Genomic DNA, 19,798 nt, shown 5'->3' with positions numbered 1-19,798 from the left:
AATGAATAAAAGCAGTTCTGCTGCCCAGTGTAAACATTACATATTGTATAACTGCGCACCAGTTGGTCCCTTTAAACACACCCCTCGCCCTTCGCTCTGCCCCGGTGATATTTGTGAGCAGAGTGCAGCTAAACTTAGCCGTCTGACAGTAGCCCTCCTCATCACAACAGACTGTTCACAGCACTGGGTTACAATGGACGGTGTCGCGTTACCACAGATGCTGCTTTATCTCACCACTGTCGCCGGCCAAACAAGGTGAGTGTGTGCTCCAGATCCTTGGCTGTGACAATAATCTGGTAATTTGTTTACTTTGTTAACAAATAAATGTACAGTATAACCTGTCACTGCTCCTCGCTGTGCGTTGGTTCCAGCATGTGTTGCACATTTGTTCCCTGCTGTGGCATGAGAGAGAGAGAGGGGCAGCTGCCACCAGTGAACCCATGTTTAGTGTCCCTTACTTAGAACTCAGATTAATGATTCAACTGAAGTTTCTTTTATGAATTTATTATATTTTAACAAATGGAATTACTTTTTTGTCCTAATGAATTTCAATTTCTTAATGATATGAGAATGCATTGAGTTTCTGTGAATGTTTTCTCTACTGACTTGCTCCAATCTGTCATTTGTAGATGTAGACTTAAAGACTCTTGCACTTGTATTCCTCTCCCTCACGATGGGCAACTATAGCTCTGCCCTCATTCCTGGTAAGACTTGCAACTCTTATTGTTACAACCATCTGTTGCGACATACTTTGAAACACTACCATGCTTGACTGCTCCATGTTAATGCAGGCTTTGAATGACACAGATTGAAAATACATTCTCCATATACCACTCTTTGTAACATTTATTTTCTGTTTCTCTTAAAGTCACGGAAGAGTTTGACTCAGTGGTGTCGATGGCAGAGAGGCTGAATGAGCAGGTAGCTGCAGATATGAGCTTTGCTTACAGTCAGAGCTTCAGACTCTGGAAAGTATACCATTTAATTATATTTATCCAGAATAGTTGTATTATACAGTTATCATAACTTGGCTCACTGTAAGAAAGTGTTTGGTCTGCTGTGTCTGTGTCCCATCTGTCCTTGGGATACATTTAACTTTTCTGAGCTGCCTCACACACTCAGTCATGCACCGCAGTGAAAGATACCTTAAAGAGGCCCTATTATGCTTCTCTTTTTCTTTTCTTTGTAGTGTATGATATAGGCTGTTGTGCATGTAAATGGTCTACAAAGGCTAAAATCCCAAAGTTCCCTCCAGAGGGAGTTTCTCTCTCGTACACTTTGTTTACTTCTGTAACATAGTGACATCAATATGTAACAGTCGCGCTGCTATTGGCTAGCGCTCCAACACTAAGTAGGCTAAGGGCCTGGACATATCTGAGCGGTTGACCAATCACAACAGAGCCGGCCAGCTAACCAATCAGAGCAGACTGGGCTCTGGTTTCAGACAGAGGGTGCAAAGAGGTGCTGCAGCACAGGCAGTATGAGAGGAATAAAGAGCTTTTTGAACATTTGAGCATGTAATCATTTCACAGTAGAGGCACAAAATATACATGTGAACCTGAAAAAGAGCATAATAGGGACCCCTTTAACTATTTACTATACTAATATTTAAAATGTAATAATTTCTTAGAAATGTACTTGGATTTGACTTATTTTGCATACTGCCATTGTGTGAACTTCTCTTAACATGTCCTTTAATTATCAGATATCTCAAACTAAACTACATTTACAGGTAACACTCATGATGGAGGAGGAAGAAAAACAAAAACAGAGCCAAGAAATTGATTCTTCATCACTTCAAGAAAACTCTCAGGAAATGAGCCAAAGTGGGCCTTCCCTTCCTGTAAGTGTAAAAGAAAAGGCTAGGCACTGCAAATGTATATTTCAGATTTTTTTCGTGTTGTAAACCAGTGATGATGGGTTATTTTCCACAGGCAGCAGCAGCACCCAAAAGTGTGTCTACCCAGTCCTTCACCTCCCTGTTACCAAAGGCTCTCTCTGCTGTACTCTATCCGACGGGCCGTAGCTCCGACCCCCAGCAGAGCAGAAGTCCAGCGAGCCTGGAGCAAGTGCAGAGCGAGCTGAGAGAGCTGAGGGACCAGTTTCAACTGATGAAGAGACAGCACAAGTAAAGCTTTTTAAAACATGAGATCTTTTATTCACCTGCCCAGTTTTTTCCGGGTGGGTTGAGACCACCACTTGCATCCCTGCATTAGGCCTACTGTCTGTGTTTGCTGCACTAATCGGACAATATCTTGTGTTCCAGCAAAGAAATTAAACTGCTAATGAGCGAGCTCGATGAAGAGAAGAGGATTCGCTTGACTATACAGGTTACAAAAATTAAAAAGATGAAGCTGCATCAATGTGCAGAAAAACGTTAAGGTGACAATATTATATTATATTTTCTTGCAACTGCACTCATGGATTGATTTTGTTTTGTCTTGTTTCAGATGGAGATGCAACGTATGAAGAAGCACATGTCTAAATGAGAGGAGAACTTCACCTTCATCAAAGACGAGTTATAAAGGTCCCGTTGTACACATATCTGATAAATGATATTTTTCTAAGTTTGAAAAACTCCTTGCTCTTTTTTGTTGAAAAAATATTATTATTCTTTTTGTATTACTTCTCTTCGGTGGTCATTTTATCAACTTTTTTGTTGAACTGGCCTGAAGTACTTCATGTTTTTATTGAGTAATTGCCTAAAGTTCACAGTGAGAGCAGACTTGAGGTGAGAGGAGTGTCTGTTATTATATCTCTAGAAATGAGCAGTGCACGGCCCTGGGATACATTCAGTTTGATTTATTTACTTCTTTTAATGGACTCTTTAATGACTAGAGTGTGTTGAGGTAAAGAAATGTGTCTCCTATGACTGTTGGCCTGAAAGTGTTGATAATCAGTGTTCAATTGGTTGCAATATTGTTTGTTACAACCGTGTAGAAAACAGAGAAACAGAGAGGGGAACATAAAATGAGTGCCAGTAGTACATTAAATATATCTTATAAAATGTGAAGGAGACACAAACACAAAGCTTCTATTGTATATAAGGTGCATGTAATTAATAAATAACTTTTGACTGAAGTCATTGAATAGTGTTGTGTATTTGTAAATTCAATAAACATGTTAACTTGACAATTTATTAAAAGTGAATAAGAAAACACAAATAAATATATAGTGAAGTCACTCATTTAAAAAAATACATAATCTGGAAAAGTAGCCCAGTACTTTTTATGGTAAAATCACGAAACCATGGTTTTGTTTTATGACAATTATTGTTAATACTTAGTTACTTAGAAATGTGTGATCGTATAAAGTACTAAAATCCGTCTGTCTCACTGTCTTTCTAAAAATAAATGTCATAACTTATGTGATCAAACAACACACTTGGAACAAATAAAAACTATCTTTAAAACCAACCTAGATTTTCAATATTGACATAACTGGTCATCCAAAGACAGTGTATATATAAAGCTGTCATTATCATGAGACTCCTTCAATTTCAAATACATAAAAAAAAATCTCATTCTCACAGTGGGATGCAAATAATTCCTTATTGGGGCAAAACGTAAAAAAAAAAACATACATTATCTCTTAAAAACACATAATATCAAAAATGTGTTTAAGATCACAAATGATCACATCACAGCCAGGTGAGTACTATCTATGTCGGCCCTTTTGTTTTCCTTACAATCCTGGAGAGACTGATGAGTCGGCTGAATCGCTTCCAGGACGAGCTTGGTTTGATATTTATTTACAAGGTGGTCTCAGAAGTTGGAGTCTTCACATGGAATTGGCCTGAAGGTGACCTCTTTGTTTTCCTCGAGAATAACATCATATCGACAGAGACTGTGAAGGACCACGTTAATGTTACTGAACGTCTTCAAATTCAATGTCAAATAGATACAAATCCTTAGACATTGATAACATTTAGTATGAGTATGTTGCATACCTCTCCTTGCGTTCCAGGTGTGTGAGACGGATTCGGAGAACCCGGAGCTTATATTTGGGCTTCAACACGTTCCCAGTGGAAAATTTGAGAGACATTTTCTTCACTGACTGAAGGTCTTTGTCAAACTGGGCAAACAACTTGGTCTCTGTGAACTTCTGGAACTGGGATGCTCTGCTAATATATGAAAAAATGAAGAGGTTACCAAACCATTAATAGAGTGGAAGAGAGATGTTTGGGGAATCTTTGTTACAGAAGTTATGATACATGAAGTGAGGACTTACTGGTTAATGGTTGCCACAGTTTCTTTACCGTTACCATGGAGTTTAACAGTGATGTATCCCCAGCGGACGTCCTGGTTCCATATCATCACCTCCACCCTGTAGCTTGTTGCTAGGAGATTACATTTCTTATTACAAATCAATCCGTTCACCATTTTGACATTAAATAATACATCCTCTTATACTGTCTACTCGTTGAGCAAAATATAATAAATAATGCCAAACAGTCAGATTAAATTGAAAATTAATTTCAATTTTGAAAAATGTACTGTCAATTTTCTGGAATTTTCGATTCTGTTGAACCTCAAACTAATTATCCACAGTGGATAATAAAAAAAGCGCCTTGATAACTGTCAATAAGAACTGGTTTAAGCTTGATGCACCAGACTACAGACGATGGCTGAACATTACCGGGGATATTCTAATAATGGGAAAAACTCACATACAGGTTAAACGTTATGAAAGATATTTTCTGAACTGAAGAAAATATGGATGACGATAACATTTATCTTGTCGTTCATTTAGGATAAATTCACACATTTTCAAGTTTGCAGACAAACAGTTCAAAGACTGGACGTTCCTATATCATTTAACAAAATAATGGTAGCCTATGCACTTGAATGTAAATCCCTAAAAATGTCTAATACATGCCAATATGGAAGTTGCTGTATTAAATGACCACATCAGGGTTTTAGGGTCCTGCTATATTGTGGTGGGAACATATTTATCAAATGTAAATAGAGAATCAAACCGTTCAGCCGTCTGTCGTATTTTATTTCTACAGTCTGCAGAGTGAAAGACGAAGAATAGAGTTTGGGTTGCATATTTAATCACAGAGAGAGGAGAAAGGTAGGGGTGAAGCTTGGTGATAATGAAAGGATTGTTAGGGAGGCCATATCAGGATGTTCTCAGTTCACCTGAGTTGAAGGTCATACTGTTGGTGCACATGGAGTGTAACTAACAACACTGCAACAAATGTTCTTAATAAGGAATTTTCCCAAGCTTAGTTAGCAAATAAGAATCACACAATGATGTTATTAAAGTAAGTGAGTATAATATTACATATACATATGTTTCTGTCTCTATTACGATTGTGATTATGAGTGTTTTGTTACTTACTGCAGTACGGAGATACTTTATTTGTGTTGAAGTAAGTTTTAGTTTGGCCCAGCTTCAGCAGGACGTCTCTCCACTTTGTGACATCATAACCTGCATTTGAGTGAAACAGCTGCGTCAACTCACATCCTCTTTTTTAAAAGAACATCCAATTACTTTTTACTCAAAAACACTAGTTCTGAATATATGTTGCTTCAGGAATGACTAATTTTAAGTCTCACTGACTTCCATTCCCAGTACCCATTCTAGCATAAATATGTGTACTTTATTAGTTAGAGATAATTAAAGCACCAACCGAAGACAGGACATCCTTCAGCACCAAAGCGCTCACAGTTCAAGCATTTTCCATTCAGAAAGTCTTTGTAGGAGGAGCAGGGGAAGCCCCGGCTGGTACATGTCCGATCCACAGAATCAAGGAAGAGCATCACTGATCTCTGGTGGTCGCATTTAAAATAGGACGATCCTGCACAGTAAGTCAGAATTGTAACCATGATAGAAATCCTCATGAGGGGTGTTAAAGGTCCCCTATTATACTGTTTTTCATCAATATCTTACATACAAAACATTTCTCTCAAGTGTTTGGCTTGAAATACCAAACAAATCATGAATTGCAGCATTACCCATAATCCCCTCTGTTTCTACCCTGTTTCAACTGTCTGTTACTTTAGATGAAAATAAGGAGCCCCTCCCCACGCCCCTCTGAGAGCTATTTGGTTAAAAAAAAGCTCACTGGTGCTCTAGGAGGAGATTCGGGTGATAAGGGGGGGGGGGGGGGGTGTTACCTTGGTTGGTGATTGGCTAATGGTTACACAAGCCAAACAATCGTTATGACATCATAAAGTGGCCAAAATCTGATCAGCTCATTTTCAGACAGGTTTTTGTGGATCAGGACAAAAAGTGAGCGAATCTTTTTTCCTGAAACTTTCAGAATCTCTTTACACAGAGGGGACACATGTTGTATAAGAGACATGAACAAGTGGATTTTGCATAATAGGTGACCTTTAAAATCAACATTACTTCACTCAAAGATAATACATTTATAGTTTTTTTTCTTCTACCTCCATAATTTGAAAGCCCTTACCAGAGAAAATGGTCTTTGGGCAGCCGGGTTGATCTGTTCCCCCGTTAGCGTAGAAGTCAATGTGACCCAGAGGTTCCCTGAAGCCCAGGCCTGTAGACGATGTCAAGAGAAAAATACCAACTTGTATGACAAACAATAGAGTGAATATAAAATATAGATTTTCAGTTTAACTGACCATCTATATCTGTGTGCAGGACATCTACAAACTGTGCGTCCGTGGGGTCCAGTCGTTTCTCTGGAGGATTGCCGGTGTACAGAGGCCCGGCTGCATCCAGACCTGAAGACAGTAGAGCTTCAAGTTTATTCTCAAACCAAGATTAGCTGACTGGGGCTAGAAATAGCTTAGTAATGATTTAGATCTCTTAATTTAAAGAGCTTTTCCCTTTTTCTAAATCATCACTACTGCCTCTGCTGTGTTGATTATTTTCTAATAAATGCTGACCAGTGTTTCTCTTTTCCAGACATCTTTAATTGTAACACAGAAGTATGTTGATACCACCACGTCCTGTTTCTGTTTTATATGCCTGAACTCCAGATATCCAGTCAGGCCAGTTTTTCTTTTCTTTTTCTTAATTGTGTATACCCCCTACTCCTTTGCAGCAGTGCTGAGATGGACATCTGTGGTCCAGCACAGGAAAGGTGCTCAAATGTTACATAGTTTAACAAACTGTTGGAGGCAATGTGCGAGATTTCTGATGTACATTTTAACATACATCTTAAAAATATGTAACATATAATTGTCTGCAGTTGTCATGTATGCTTAAATGGAAGAAAACAAATAGTGTAGCTGTTTTGTCATTATGAATAAAAGAAACAGAGATTTTAGCATAACGGTTTTGAATGATTATTATCAGTATTGTGCTGTTTCACAGTGAGTTATGGCAATGTCAACACCCAGATCACATCACATGCCATCTCGCGAATATCTGAGGGGTGATTGAAATCTGAAAAAAAAAAAAAGTATTTGAATCTGTAAACTCTTACCTGTAATTCTTCCAATAGAACCATTCAGGTTAGCACCTACGAAGCCTGCGATATGAGCACCAAGACTGACTCCGATCAAGTAGATGGAGTTCAGAGAGGCGCCATTTTCCTGAAAAAGATCCACCGTTAGTCTTGTTACTCACAACCAGGGTTGGGAGGGTTACTTTGTAAATGTAATCAGTTACTGATTACTGATTACATGGCTCTGAAAGTAATCCGAATACAGTTACAGTTACGTGTCTTTAAAAAGTAACGTAATCAGATTACTTTTAGATTACTTTTGGATTACTTTCTTTTTCCATCTAAAATGGGTATGTTTTGGTGAACAGCAGACACAAAAAGCAAAAGGAAACTGAACGTGTTTTTACTGTTTTAATGGCTTATCAAGAGCACAACTGAAACATCACATCTGAAACGATTTAACAACATAATACACTTGTTGGGGATGCAGCTTGGGTTGTGAGGAGTGAGTGAGGGACACGGCTTAGAAAGGGCGTGTCGCCTTCTGTCCTGCCAGTGTTGGCACGACATGAATTAAAATGTCGAACTCGGACTTCATTTTAAGGACATTTCGGCCAGGGGTGTAGACAGGGGCGGACTGGCCATCGGGACGAATCCCGATAGGCCGGTATTGAAGTGGGCCGTTCGGACGATGTGGGCCGGCCGGTAACCGGCAGGGCTCGACATTAAATGGCCCGCTGGCCCTGAAGCACTATTAAGACACCCCAGGCCAGCATACCACTTGCCCGCGCTCGGGCCACTAAAAATATTGCCTTAAAAAAATGGTCCTGTGGTATTGGTATTTTGACTAGCAATTTAGTTAAATTGTTTCGTTTATCAACGCTTCAACATAGCGTTCCGTGAGTCGGTTGTCGTTGTTGGGTGAAAAGCAAACTGCTGTTTGCTGCGGAGCGCAGCGCGAGCAGGCTCCTGTGAGCGTGCTCCTTCACTAAAGACTATCGCGCCACCTAACCATTCGCCAAAATGTTTTTAATACCAGCGGTAACCGGCCAAGCGCCGGGCAAAAAACAATCTTCAAATAAAAGAAAGTCACCGGAGGAGTTAAAGGAGAGTGACAGGGAGCATGAGAAGAAGAGGGAGAGAAAGTTTCAGCTTGATCGATGGAGTTGGCTTCTAGTGGTGCGGTCACGCGTCCTAAAACCCTTTTATAATCTATCGATTAGATTTATGATTCGGAAATTATAAAAGTAGGGTAGACATGTGGAGATTATCCGGCTGAACAAAACGTGCATTTATCAAATAGGTTTGTTTTCCACAGACCTTATTTCCAGCTATTTTCCAAAACCCTGTGGAGAAATCCCATTGCTTTTTGTCGAGGGAACCAGCAGCTACTTCCTGGTTTTAGGACGCGTCACCTCTCAATATGATGCCAATATAAACAAGGTCTTCTGTCGGCTCTGTACATCAATGCCGACCTATGCTGACAAGTAAGTGAAGAGTAGACAATATAAAGGTATTGGCGAAATGTCCCACCAGTTTAGGATCATGAAGGTTCTAATCAATTACATAGCCATTACATGTCTAACTCCTAATGACAGGAAGGCAGAAAGCGCATTATACAAATAATAATACTCATAAAAATAGCAGACATTTTTTAACAATGACCACAATATCATTATTTTAATAAACCAAATATGAACAGAGGGCCAGTGGCATTTTACCCTTAATGTCTACCTCTGCGGTAAGTCAGTAGCACCCCCCCCCCCCCGACAATTTACTAGCGGTATTTACTTGCGGTCGAGAGTCCCGGGCTGATTTGTAGTCCCAGTCCGCCCCTGGGTGTAGAGCTATATTTGTTTAAGCACCTGATCGGCAAAACAGGAGAGGAGAGTGTGTGCACCAGTCTGCCTTGATCTATGAATTCCTGTCTGTGACTCTCACGGTATCTGCTGCCCGCAGCTGTTTATAGAAGGAAAACCTGCTTCACTTCATGACCTCTCTGCAGCGCCAGGAGGCAGCGGGAGGGTTAACTCCGCCGAAGACGAGCTCGCACCGCCTTTCGCACCGCCTTCACTGTGTTTACCTTCAGAAATAATCATTAGTAAGGCTAAAGAGCGACCGCAGGCTGATGTGTTTTAACCACACACTCCTCTATATACACACACGCGGTTTAAACGCAGACTTTTGTTCCTCCATGTTTCGTTGTTATTGTTTCAGAGCGAGCAGACCCGCGATTTTTTTTCAAACGCTTTTTTGGCCCATCTGCGGTGGTAATAGGCTTTGTGCGCTGTGATGATTCCGCTGTACCTTTAGTAATGCATATTAAATGTTGTGAGGAAATCTTTCCACCAATAATTCCAATAAGTAATCCAAAATGTATTCACTTCAGGTTTACGAAAGTAACTGTAATCAGATTACTCGTTTTTCAAATGTAACGCGAGCTGAATACAGTTACTTGATTTTTGTATTCTGATTACGTAACGCCGTTACATGTATTCCGTTACAACCCAACCCTGCTCACAACACAGCAGAGATGGTCACAGGTAATGTCAGATGCATCTCATACCTGCATAATTTTAATAAAAGCAGTGAGGTTGTCGGCTGCCTTGTATGTGTTCTCCACTGCCTTGAAATAATTGACATTAGCAGCTCCGTAGTTCCAGTCCACCACTATGACGTTCATGTCTTCCCTGTCCAGAAGCATGTCTGAGAACTTCTGTATCCACCCCGGTGGAGACCCGGTGGGCCGGTACCCGTGAATGATGAAGGCGGTTCTTCTGGATAGGTTGAACTGGGGATGTGAGGAGAAGTTGGTGTGGGACACAAGTGCAGCACAGGTGAAATTTTCCCTGGTGTACAGCAACAACCGGACATTGAGGTTGGTTCCGATGAATGCGTGACAGAGATTCAGATCTGTAAATTCTTCACATCTCTGAGCTGGGAGTGATAGTGAAGAATAAAAAAGACAGAGCACAGACATTTTTATTTAGGTAGGCGAGGATGACAAAAAGGAATAAATGAGGCATGCTAGTTTCCAAGAAACCTTTTTATATTTAGTAACTGACCACCGAAAGTCCCTGGCATCAGTGACACAGCCCCTGAGTCAGTGTGGGAGTATTTAATGCTTCTTTAGATTGTTTTCTAACACAGCTTCGCGGGAGGTATGAGTGAAACTATACTGCAAATACACTTTGCCAGGGATTGTGGACCCATTTAACAAGAATATAAGCAAAGTGCTAAAACTATTTATTACATTCCAACAAAAAAAAATGTGGAAAGTGAAAAAGACCATAGACATTACAAATGTACCAATCAAACTATGTAATACTATACTATATAATGATAACTATTGAGCTAAAAAATAATTAAAGCATAAAAAAACATGTCTACAAACAGACTGCCAAGCAGATACATTATGTGAACTGGTAGTGACAATTAGATTGAGTTGATATCTTGCTTGATGCTGGATCACTGAGAGTATATTGAATTCAACTCAGATGGAAAAGTAGCTTTATGTTCTCAGTAAATGTTACACAATAGTTGTGGTTTTTCTACATACACAGAACACTGTGATGCATGGCTGCATACACCAGCTGACAGTCCCCCTATGTGTGTAAACCACAATGTATGTGTTAGTTTTCCTTCAGTTCCTGAAATGTTTACTGAACTTAAATTTACTGACAAACGTGTTTGTGCATTTCATACATTGCAGTGTTTGCTTATTGGCTTACCTTTGCATATTTGAACAGTTATCAGTAGGAGCAGCGTGAGCAGATATTGCCACAGGAACATGCTTCACACCAGAAAATATTCTGTAGACCATCACATGAAAGCACACCAGTCAGGCATTATTTGGCCCACAATATAATCACCAGAAAATCACATGGACACGCACACAACAGGCATCACAACACAAGAAGACCCTTCAGATGGTTCTCTAAAACTTGGTGTTTTTCTCCACATCCTGTAGTTTTGCTCTAGAGGCAAATCTGACTGGACTGAAGAGAAGGCAAGATCTACTATCTTTCAAATGTTATGGATGAGTAGAAAAAACATCTTAAAGACATTGTTTGTGCCATTTAGTTCCTTTGCAGGCTGATTACCTGTTTACTAGCCCCACCCACTGTGATAAATCTCAACCAATGCCACTGTGTTTGTCAGCAAAACTGAAACATGCAGAAATCTTTCTGTGACTAAACTCTTCTGCCTCAATTGACACCTCATGTAAACTGTAAAGTGTCTTCCTTCAATTTAACACATTTGACAACATTGAAAAAGAACATGCCATTCTTATCAGTCTTACCTTGGCAGTAGGATAATATGTCCTGGTCCGGTGTGTCAAACAACAAGTTATTCTCTGCTTGTGCAACATATTTGGGCAGTGTTCACTTCAGGAAGTGAGAGGTGGAACAGCAAGGCAATACTCCCGCCCTCTCTCACAAGGATAGCCACACCCCTTGCTCCAGGTCATCCAGCTTACAGGTGAAACATTCCTGTAGAGTCACTCCTGGTTCCTTTCTGCTTAAACCGGTTATGAGACGGTTTCTCATATCACTGCTTTGATCTTGATTTGAATCTGTAAAATCAACATGTTTTGATTCCATTCTCATTCAGATGAAAAAGAGTGAAAGAGAAACATGTAAGATTCCCAAGAAGTTGTTACTTGTGTAGGAAGGAATATTCCCCTAAATTACCATGCAGTCAGGTTTTATGAGTCAAAGGAAAAACCGCACTGACATTTGCAAGAGGTTGCACAACAGATTGTACTCCATAATTTAACCTCAAGATTTCCCACAGCACACTGAAGGCCTACATTTGGGATACTGAACATTTGGGATACTGAACATTTGGGATACATGAACATTTGATACCTTTGACAGAAGTTATTTTCCATTTTATTAATGCATATTTAACTTGCCTTGATCCTTTAGAAGATGACTTTATACATACAGTATGCAATACATACCGTATCATGTGTTTTATAATACTTTTTTTTTTTAATATGGCAAACAAATGAATTGAACAACATGTAGTGTCACTTGTTCCCTGGGTTCCAGTTGCTGTGTAAGTTGAACACATCTTGATCTAATACCTAATTTTTAGCTTTCTATGACCAGTGATGGAAAGTAACAAAGTACATTTACTCAAGTAACATTCTTAAGTATTAGTTTGGCGTAATTGTACTTTACTTGAGTATTTCCAATTTCCTATATTGTACTTTTTACTCCACTAGATGTATTTAACACTAATAATAATAATGCTTTTTATTTATGGGCGCCTTTCAAAGCTCTCAGGGACACCTTACAGAGCATGATTAAAAACAAGCAACAAAGAAGATCAAGCAGTAATTCAAGACTTAAAAAACAAAGACTTAAAAACAACAATCAGTGTAGAAGAATTCAGATATTGAATACGCCAGTTTAAAAAGGTGGGTTTTCAGGCAGGATTTGAAGGTTGAGAGTGAGTCCATATTGCGGATGTCTCGTGGGAGAGAGTTCCAGAGACGGGGGGCAGAGTGGCTGAAGGCTCTTGTCCCCATGGTGGGCAGGCGGGCAGTAGGTACAGTGAGTTGGAAGGCAGAGGAGGATCGGAGGGTACGAGAGGGAGTGTAGATGTGAAGGAGTTCAGAGAGATATGGAGGCGCTAGAGTGTGAAGGGCCTTGAAGGTGAGGAGCAACATGTTTAAATCGATGCAGTATTTAACGGAGAGCCAATGGAGTTGTTGAAGAACCGGAGTGATATGATCAATGGAAGGAGTTCTGGTAAACCTATAGTTATAGCTACTTTTTACATAGAAAACATGTGATTTCCTTCAATAATATGATGCAATACTGTCCTGCAAATATACAAAAAGGCAACCCAGTATTTTAAGTATCTAAAATTGGCTTCACAATGACAAACTGCTACATTAAATGCCCTGACATGTATATACACATATAATATTGTGAGAGCAGTAATTGTGCATGTTGAATATTTGATACTTTAAGTACATTTAGCTGATAATTCTTCTGTACGTAAGTAACATTTAGCATTCAAGACTTGTAATGGAGTATTTTAAGAACATAGTATAATAATAATAATTTCAATTTATATAGCGCCTTTCACGAAACCCATGGACGCTTTACAGTGGGAAGTAACAAAACAAAACAAAAAGTAATAATAACCATACAGATACATAGGCTGAAAGTATTTCCACTTTTACTTAAGTAAAGGATCTGAGTACCTCTTCCATGAGTAGTAGGAAACTGCACTCACAGCAGACATGTTATAACATCTAGCTGTGTTTCCACTCTGGGCAACTTATGATAGCTTTGTGAAATGTGGGGACACATTGTCCCTCTGTGTTTGGTTCCAAAGGCTGCCAAAGTAGAAGCTCTGGGCACATACTAATATTTATAGTTTATCTCTACATAGCCTGGTAGGAAATGTGAGAAATCTAGTTTATTTATAGTTTAGCATTGCATAAATCATCCTGTTGATACAATCTTCCCTGTTACCACAAGTATTAATGAGCAGTCTACCATTGTGAATAGTTTTATCAGAGTAACTTGAACTTTGCTCACTACATTATCTCGTCATCAGGATCAGGCAGGCCCGTGGGATACATACTGAGTTAAAAGCACACCGCTGCTTAGACTATCCCCCCTGTGTACACTAGGAAGGCCAGCTGAGAGCGGCGGGGTGTTGTGAGAAGACACAAAGCAGAACATCCAGGATGGCAGGGAGGAGACGAGGCCGGGGAAACAACGCCCAGCAGCACCAGGCCCCACAGCACCAGAGAGCGGGCAGTCGCGGGGTAAGACCTGTTCTGTCAAGATGTAATGTTTATTCTCACACTTTAAATAATGGGAAGTCCTGTAAAGGAGATTCTGATTGTCTTTTTGTATTTGGATATTACTTAGAGTGGACATGAGTCATAGATACCGTTGTATTTACCAGTTATATTTACCAGTTATATTTGTTTTGTGTTGTTAATTCAAAGGCTTGGTCAATATTACAGTCGTAAACTTTTCTCTTTTGTCTGTTTGATTTGTGAGGGAGGGTAAAGTAAACTGAATAACTGGTTGGAGTGATTAAGTTTGTTCATCAAGCAGCAACTTATTATTCTTAAGTGATATTAAGTAAACACTTGTTTAGTATGATAGCAAATTGTTTTATATCATCCTTTCACTTAAAATAGTTTTTACATTACATTACATTGCATTTAGCTGACGCTTTTATCCAAAGCGACTTACAATAAGTACAATCGACCAGGAAGACACAACCATGAAGAAAACAGAATCATATAAGTACATCAGGTTTCATAGAGCCAAACATTTCAAGTGCTACTCAACTGGCTTTAGATTAGCCAGTCCTTTATTAGTATATAAGTGCTCTGTTAGCAGTTCTTTGTTAGTCATTCTATCGCTCGAAGTGGAGTCGAAAGAGATGAGTTTTCAGTCTGCGCCGGAAGGTGTGTAAGCTTTTAGCTTTTAGTTCATTATTATTTGTTTAAATTAGCTTTCTAGTTGTATAGGTAGCCTGTGACAGAATTGTGAGCCACATAGTATATCATTTAAGTACAAAAGTTACACATTACATCATAAATGTGTGCCTCCTTTGTGGAAACCTGCATGTTTGTTTACTTCCTACCTATAGGTGTAAAGTCACAAAATCATTGCTAACTATGGACTATAGGAAACAACATTTATAAGAAGCATGGAGGGCTGTCGTAGCAGCTTTAAAATCAGCTGTGGTATAGAGAGAATAATCAGTTAGGTAACAAACGTACAGCAACACACTATTCGTATTAAAGACAAAAAAGGTCTTTATACTTGCAAGTATGACGTCTGCTCCAAAGGAGAACGTACTGTTCTGAGTGAAACAGGCTCTCTTTATAAGAGGACATCAAAGCAGATTTACATTACTACAACATTCTGGGAGGCTAGCAATGTTAACACATGTGATCGCACAATTTCCTTAACAGGGCTTAAACAAAATTGTCTTCACAAAGATCACTTCAAGATAAAATTCAAGAGGGTGAACTGTACAACCTTACGGATTAACACAGCACAGGAATCACCAGACATTTGAGTGGAAGCAGAGTTCAAAGTATATCTTACATCACATCAGATAAAGATGCTTGTTTCTACACACAACACAAAGTTCATGACATATGGAGACGCTTGTTACCGACAGAATTCACATCTGTTTAAAGATCATTATCAAAGCTATATGGTTTGATAACAAATATTTATTTTTGTACACATTTCTTCTTACCAGATCGAGGATGAGCTTCTTTCAAATTTAAATATTAATGTTTTATGAAAAAGAATCCAACTTTCTTGTTTTTGACTGCCACGCTCAAAATAGGTACAGTTAACTGGAAACGTGTGTATACAATGTCATGTTTTTCACTTAATGCACAATAAGACCTAAAAAAAAGGATTAGTAGTTTATAAAACGGAGGTTTTAAATTGGAAAATGAAAGCTCTAACAAAGTTAAAACATGTTCTTCCCACTTCTCTCCCTGTATTCAGTCTCAGCGGCAGCCGGCTGCTTTTGCCAAGTCCACAGGTTGTGATTCACAGACCCCCCATGACAAGCTGACCATCACCCAGGCACGGAGGGGCACACCAGGTCACACTTCTCTTTAGTTTTTGCTCTCATTTATAAATAATGTCATGCAACCTAGAAAACAAGCAGCTCGTAGGTGGTGAGCGATAAGAGAATAGTAGGAGAATTACTCAGATGCTTAAAGGGGCCCTATTATGCTTTTGGGGTTTTCCCTTTCCTGTAGTTTTTCATATATGTTTTTGTTCATGTAAATAATATATAATGACCTTTTTGAACATTAAAGCATGTAAACGTGTCACAGTAGAGGCACACGATAAAAACTGAACCTGTAATTGAGCATAATTGGGCCCCTTTAATTATGAATGTATCAGCTGATATCAGCTGTAAATAGTTATTTATTCCTTTACTGCTAGTTATTTGGCTGATTGCAGGGTTGGTATTATTATGACCTCTTTCCCTAGGAATGTGCCACGCCATTGTACTGTGAAAGCAACAGATTCAAAGTATCAAAGTCTAACGGTTGATCAGATATTGGCATCAGCTTATTCTACGTCACTCAATATCTTTGAATAATATGGAAAGATGAATTGATGGTTTATGAATATTATTTTGGTCTTAAAAGACATGTTTTCATATGCTTCATCATGTAGCCAATCGTCCTGTGCGAGTCTACGCTGATGGGATTTTTGATCTTTTCCATTCGGGACATGCTCGAGCTCTGATGCAGGCCAAAAATGTGTTTCCAAACACATACCTGATAGTAGGAGGTAAAGGATGAATCTCACTCCCTGACATACATCGTATCTCATCTTATTGTCATGTAGGTAGTGTGTGTAGTAATAGTAAAACACAATTTTAAAGTAACCCTTCCAAACCTTGATTACAATAATGATAAAAATGTCATTTGAAGGACCCAAATATTTTATTAATTGGACGAAATAGTTTATTCATTCCAGATTAACCCTGGCTTCGTGGTTTATGACTACCATGTCCTTTGTGTCCCTAGTCTGCAGTGATGAACTCACCCACAAGTTAAAGGGCTACACGGTGATGACAGAGGACGAACGCTACGACGCCCTGACACACTGCCGCTACGTTGACGAGGTGGTGCGGGACGCTCCCTGGACGCTCACCACAGAGTTCCTCCAAAGACACAAGGTCAAAGGTTACGCAGTCATTGGACACACAGCTTCTCATTATGTCGTACAGTGACAACACCAAAAGATATCTGGTGCTAAATCAGTCTGAACGCTTCAATGTTACACTCACAGATTGACTTTGTGGCCCATGATGATATTCCTTACACTTCTGCTGGATCAGAGGATGTCTACAAACACATCAAGGAAGCAGGTAAACCTATAGATAATGATATATATGATTTTAATTAATTCATCATTTTATTTACTTACATTCATTTATGTTTTAATGTCAGGGATGTTCGTGGCCACTGAGAGGACAGAAGGAATCTCCACATCTGATCTGATCACTCGTATCGTCAAAGACTATGACATTTATGTTCGACGCAACCTGCAGAGAGGCTACACAGCCCGAGAACTTAATGTTGGATACATTAATGTACGTGAAATTGTATTTGTTGCAATTTACAAAATAGAATATTGGAGTTTTTGGTCATCATAAATCTACTGTCAGTCACTTGCTTTGTGTTTCACTGACAGGAAAAGAAATATCGACTCCAGGAACAAGTGGACAAGATGAAAGAGACGGTCCGCACGGTGGAGGAAAAGTCCAAACACTTTGTCTACAGGGTGGAAGAGAAAAGCCATGACCTCATCCACAAGTGGGAAGAGAAGTCGCGAGAATTTATCAGCAACTTCCTGGAGCTTTTCGGACCTGATGGAGCATGGGCACGTTCACTTTTACATCAATATTAACTCCATATTAAAGCTCCCCTATTATACCGTTTTTCATCCATATATGATAGGTCTCAGATATATACTAAACGTGTCTCTGAATAGTTTGGCTTAAAATAGCAAACAGATCATTGCAGCATCCCATAATCCCCTCTGTTTCAGCCCTGTTTCAAAAGTGCTGATTCTCTGTCTGTTACTTTAGATTAAAGGTCCCATGTCATGGCCATTTCCACTGATCATAATTCCATTGTTGAGGTCTACTAGAATAGATTTATACTGTGCAATTTTCCAAACTCACATTAGTTTCTCAAACAGCATCTCTGTAGTATGTGTATTCACTCTCTGTCCGAAACGGCTTGTTGGAACTCCTGCCCCCCCCCCCCCCCCCCTCCCTGTGAGCCCACTGTGCTCTGATTGGTCAGCTCGCCCACTCTGCTCTGATGAGTCCACCACCGATACAGCGGAACATCAGTGATTATGTGTTACAATGGCGTTAGCAACCAGAAAATGACACCAGTAAGGACAAACAGATGAGAATGCTGCGTGGGGTCTGGGTGCCGTGTTGGCGAGACGTTGTGCGGCTCGCTGCTGCGAGGAGCGGACAGTGTGAGCTGGGTTCATTTCCTGCTTGCTGCGTGGGATCTGGAAGACAGCGAGACATCGCGAATGGACGTGGGAAAGGGGGGGGTGTTGAGGGGGCTGCAGCACCCCCATCTGCGACGCTCCACTAGCACTTAAACCTTCATAACACACAAGGGGACGGGTAATAACCGGAAAAGCATGACATGGGACCTTTAAAATAAGGAGCCACTCCCCACGCACCTCTGCAAGATATTTGGTTAAAAAGAACACAATGGTGCTCTAGAAGGAGATTCAGGTGATAAGTTGGTTAGTGATTGGCTAATGGTTGCACAAGCCAAAAAATCGTTATGACATCATAAAGTGGCCAAAATCTGATCAGCTCATTTTCAGACAGGTTTTTATAAATGGATCAGGACAAAAAGAGAGAGAATCTTTTTTCCTGAAACTTTCAGAGTCTCTTTACACAGAGGGGACACATGTTTATGTATAAAAGACATGCAAAAGTGTATTTTGCATAATAGGTGAACTTTAAGTTTATTTTCAAGTGGCGCATTTCCTTTTCTTGTTATATAAATACATACACGGTTTAAAATATCATGCTTTTTGCTGTCTCTGTCACGTTTAGCATGTGATTCAGGAGCGCAGTGGCCGGATGCTCCAGGCCCTCTCTCCCTACTCCTCACCCCGTGGCTCCCCCAGCAGCAGTCCAACCAGAAGACGACGCTCCCTTTCTCCTTACTCCTCCTCTGCCTCCCCCTCCCAATCTCCCTCTTTTCTCTCCTACTCCTCAGCTTAAAAGGCCTATATTAAAGATTCCTCCTCAGGAAAAACAATCTCATCATGATTTGGCCTAAACGTCGGCCACATAAACGTTTATTGGTCGATTATCTGCTCCATAATATGGAACTAATGCTGGTTTAATCAAGTCCATGTAAATAAAGGTGGATACAAAGCTTGGATATAAATTGTGGTCTTACCTTAACTTGAAGATGAAGTCCATTTGCCTATTCTCTGCACAAAAATCTCTATTACTTTTTTGTAAAAGTCCTCCTTATCTTCTTGTAGTTTCAAAAGTCAAATCATAATTTGAGTCTAATTGATAGATTTATGATCGATAGATTTATGATTATAAAATTATAAAAGTAGGGTAGACATGTGGATATTATCCGGCTGAACAAAACGTGCATTTATCAGGTACGTTTCCCACAGATCTTATTTCGAGCTATTTTCTAAAATTTTCTAAAAGCTATTTTTCTAAAAATCTCATTGCTTTTTTGTCGAGGGAACGGGAACCCATGCGCAGCTTACTTCCGGGTTTTAGGACGCGTCACTGCACCTCTCTCGTCTCCTCTTCACACACTACACTTATCGCGGCACACATATCCAGCACACATATACAGCCTATCAGTTCTGAATTATG

General features: G+C 39.7%; 3 protein-coding genes across 4 annotated transcripts; 2 read left to right on the top strand and 1 right to left on the bottom strand.

The window, feature by feature from the left end:
• The first annotated feature begins 143 nt into the window (after nt 1-143).
• LOC117457985 (SH3 domain-containing kinase-binding protein 1) lies at nt 144-3,017 on the top strand. Of its 2 annotated transcripts, none has more exons than XM_034098215.2 (7): nt 144-255; nt 630-704; nt 869-921; nt 1,733-1,843; nt 1,935-2,128; nt 2,267-2,330; nt 2,451-3,015. In XM_034098215.2, exons 2-7 carry the CDS (start codon nt 674-676, stop codon nt 2,487-2,489), a joined length of 492 nt encoding a protein of 163 aa, XP_033954106.1. In that variant the 5' UTR covers nt 144-255; nt 630-673; the 3' UTR covers nt 2,490-3,015. The 2 variants fall into 2 exon arrangements, with proteins under 2 accessions (XP_033954106.1, XP_071061561.1); XM_071205460.1 differs by having other exon boundaries at nt 240-296; nt 2,451-3,017.
• Nucleotides 3,018-3,166: 149 nt separating this feature from the next.
• LOC117457984 (lipase member H-like) lies at nt 3,167-11,821 on the bottom strand. Its single transcript, XM_034098214.2, has 11 exons — nt 11,673-11,821; nt 11,101-11,181; nt 9,936-10,306; nt 7,409-7,517; nt 6,600-6,701; nt 6,425-6,514; nt 5,639-5,806; nt 5,347-5,436; nt 4,231-4,339; nt 3,950-4,123; nt 3,167-3,846 (listed from the first exon to the last, which is right to left on the bottom strand). The coding sequence occupies exons 2-11, from the start codon at nt 11,159-11,161 to the stop codon at nt 3,765-3,767; spliced, it is 1,356 nt and encodes a 451-aa protein (XP_033954105.1). The 5' UTR covers nt 11,162-11,181; nt 11,673-11,821; the 3' UTR covers nt 3,167-3,764.
• Nucleotides 8,839-19,288, top strand: LOC117458922 (choline-phosphate cytidylyltransferase B-like). Its single transcript, XM_034099661.2, has 9 exons — nt 8,839-8,856; nt 14,028-14,165; nt 15,889-15,988; nt 16,576-16,692; nt 16,932-17,083; nt 17,197-17,275; nt 17,358-17,500; nt 17,602-17,790; nt 19,004-19,288. Exons 2-9 carry the CDS (start codon nt 14,085-14,087, stop codon nt 19,172-19,174), a joined length of 1,032 nt encoding a protein of 343 aa, XP_033955552.1. The 5' UTR covers nt 8,839-8,856; nt 14,028-14,084; the 3' UTR covers nt 19,175-19,288.
• The last annotated feature ends 510 nt before the right edge of the window (nt 19,289-19,798 follow it).

This window comes from Pseudochaenichthys georgianus, chromosome 14, assembly GCF_902827115.2.
Source record: "Pseudochaenichthys georgianus chromosome 14, fPseGeo1.2, whole genome shotgun sequence".
Lineage (NCBI taxonomy): Eukaryota > Metazoa > Chordata > Actinopteri > Perciformes > Channichthyidae > Pseudochaenichthys > Pseudochaenichthys georgianus.
The sequence above is the reverse complement of the archived record's forward strand: the minus strand, read 5'-3'. Positions and strand labels throughout refer to the sequence as shown.

What these genes read in the sequence shown, in the direction of transcription:
- LOC117457985 (XM_071205460.1), top strand. Translation starts at nt 674, where the DNA reads ATGGGCAACTATAGCTCTGCCCTCATTCCTG. An exon ending in TAGCTCTGCCCTCATTCCTG is followed by an intron (nt 705 to 868) that starts GTAAGACTTGCA and finishes TTTCTCTTAAAG; the next exon opens with TCACGGAAGAGTTTGACTCA. An exon ending in AAAGTGGGCCTTCCCTTCCT is followed by an intron (nt 1,844 to 1,934) that starts GTAAGTGTAAAA and finishes TATTTTCCACAG; the next exon opens with GCAGCAGCAGCACCCAAAAG.
- LOC117457984 (XM_034098214.2), bottom strand. Translation starts at nt 11,161, where the DNA reads ATGTTCCTGTGGCAATATCTGCTCACGCTGCTCCTACTGATAACTGTT. An exon ending in AACTGTTCAAATATGCAAAG is followed by an intron (nt 10,307 to 11,100) that starts GTAAGCCAATAA and finishes TATCACTCCCAG; the next exon opens with CTCAGAGATGTGAAGAATTT. An exon ending in TTCTATTGGAAGAATTACAG is followed by an intron (nt 6,702 to 7,408) that starts GTAAGAGTTTAC and finishes TACTGTCTTCAG; the next exon opens with GTCTGGATGCAGCCGGGCCT.
- LOC117458922 (XM_034099661.2), top strand. Translation starts at nt 14,085, where the DNA reads ATGGCAGGGAGGAGACGAGGCCGGGGAAACAACGCCCAGCAGCACCAG. An exon ending in GGCACGGAGGGGCACACCAG is followed by an intron (nt 15,989 to 16,575) that starts GTCACACTTCTC and finishes TTCATCATGTAG; the next exon opens with CCAATCGTCCTGTGCGAGTC. An exon ending in CACATACCTGATAGTAGGAG is followed by an intron (nt 16,693 to 16,931) that starts GTAAAGGATGAA and finishes TTGTGTCCCTAG; the next exon opens with TCTGCAGTGATGAACTCACC.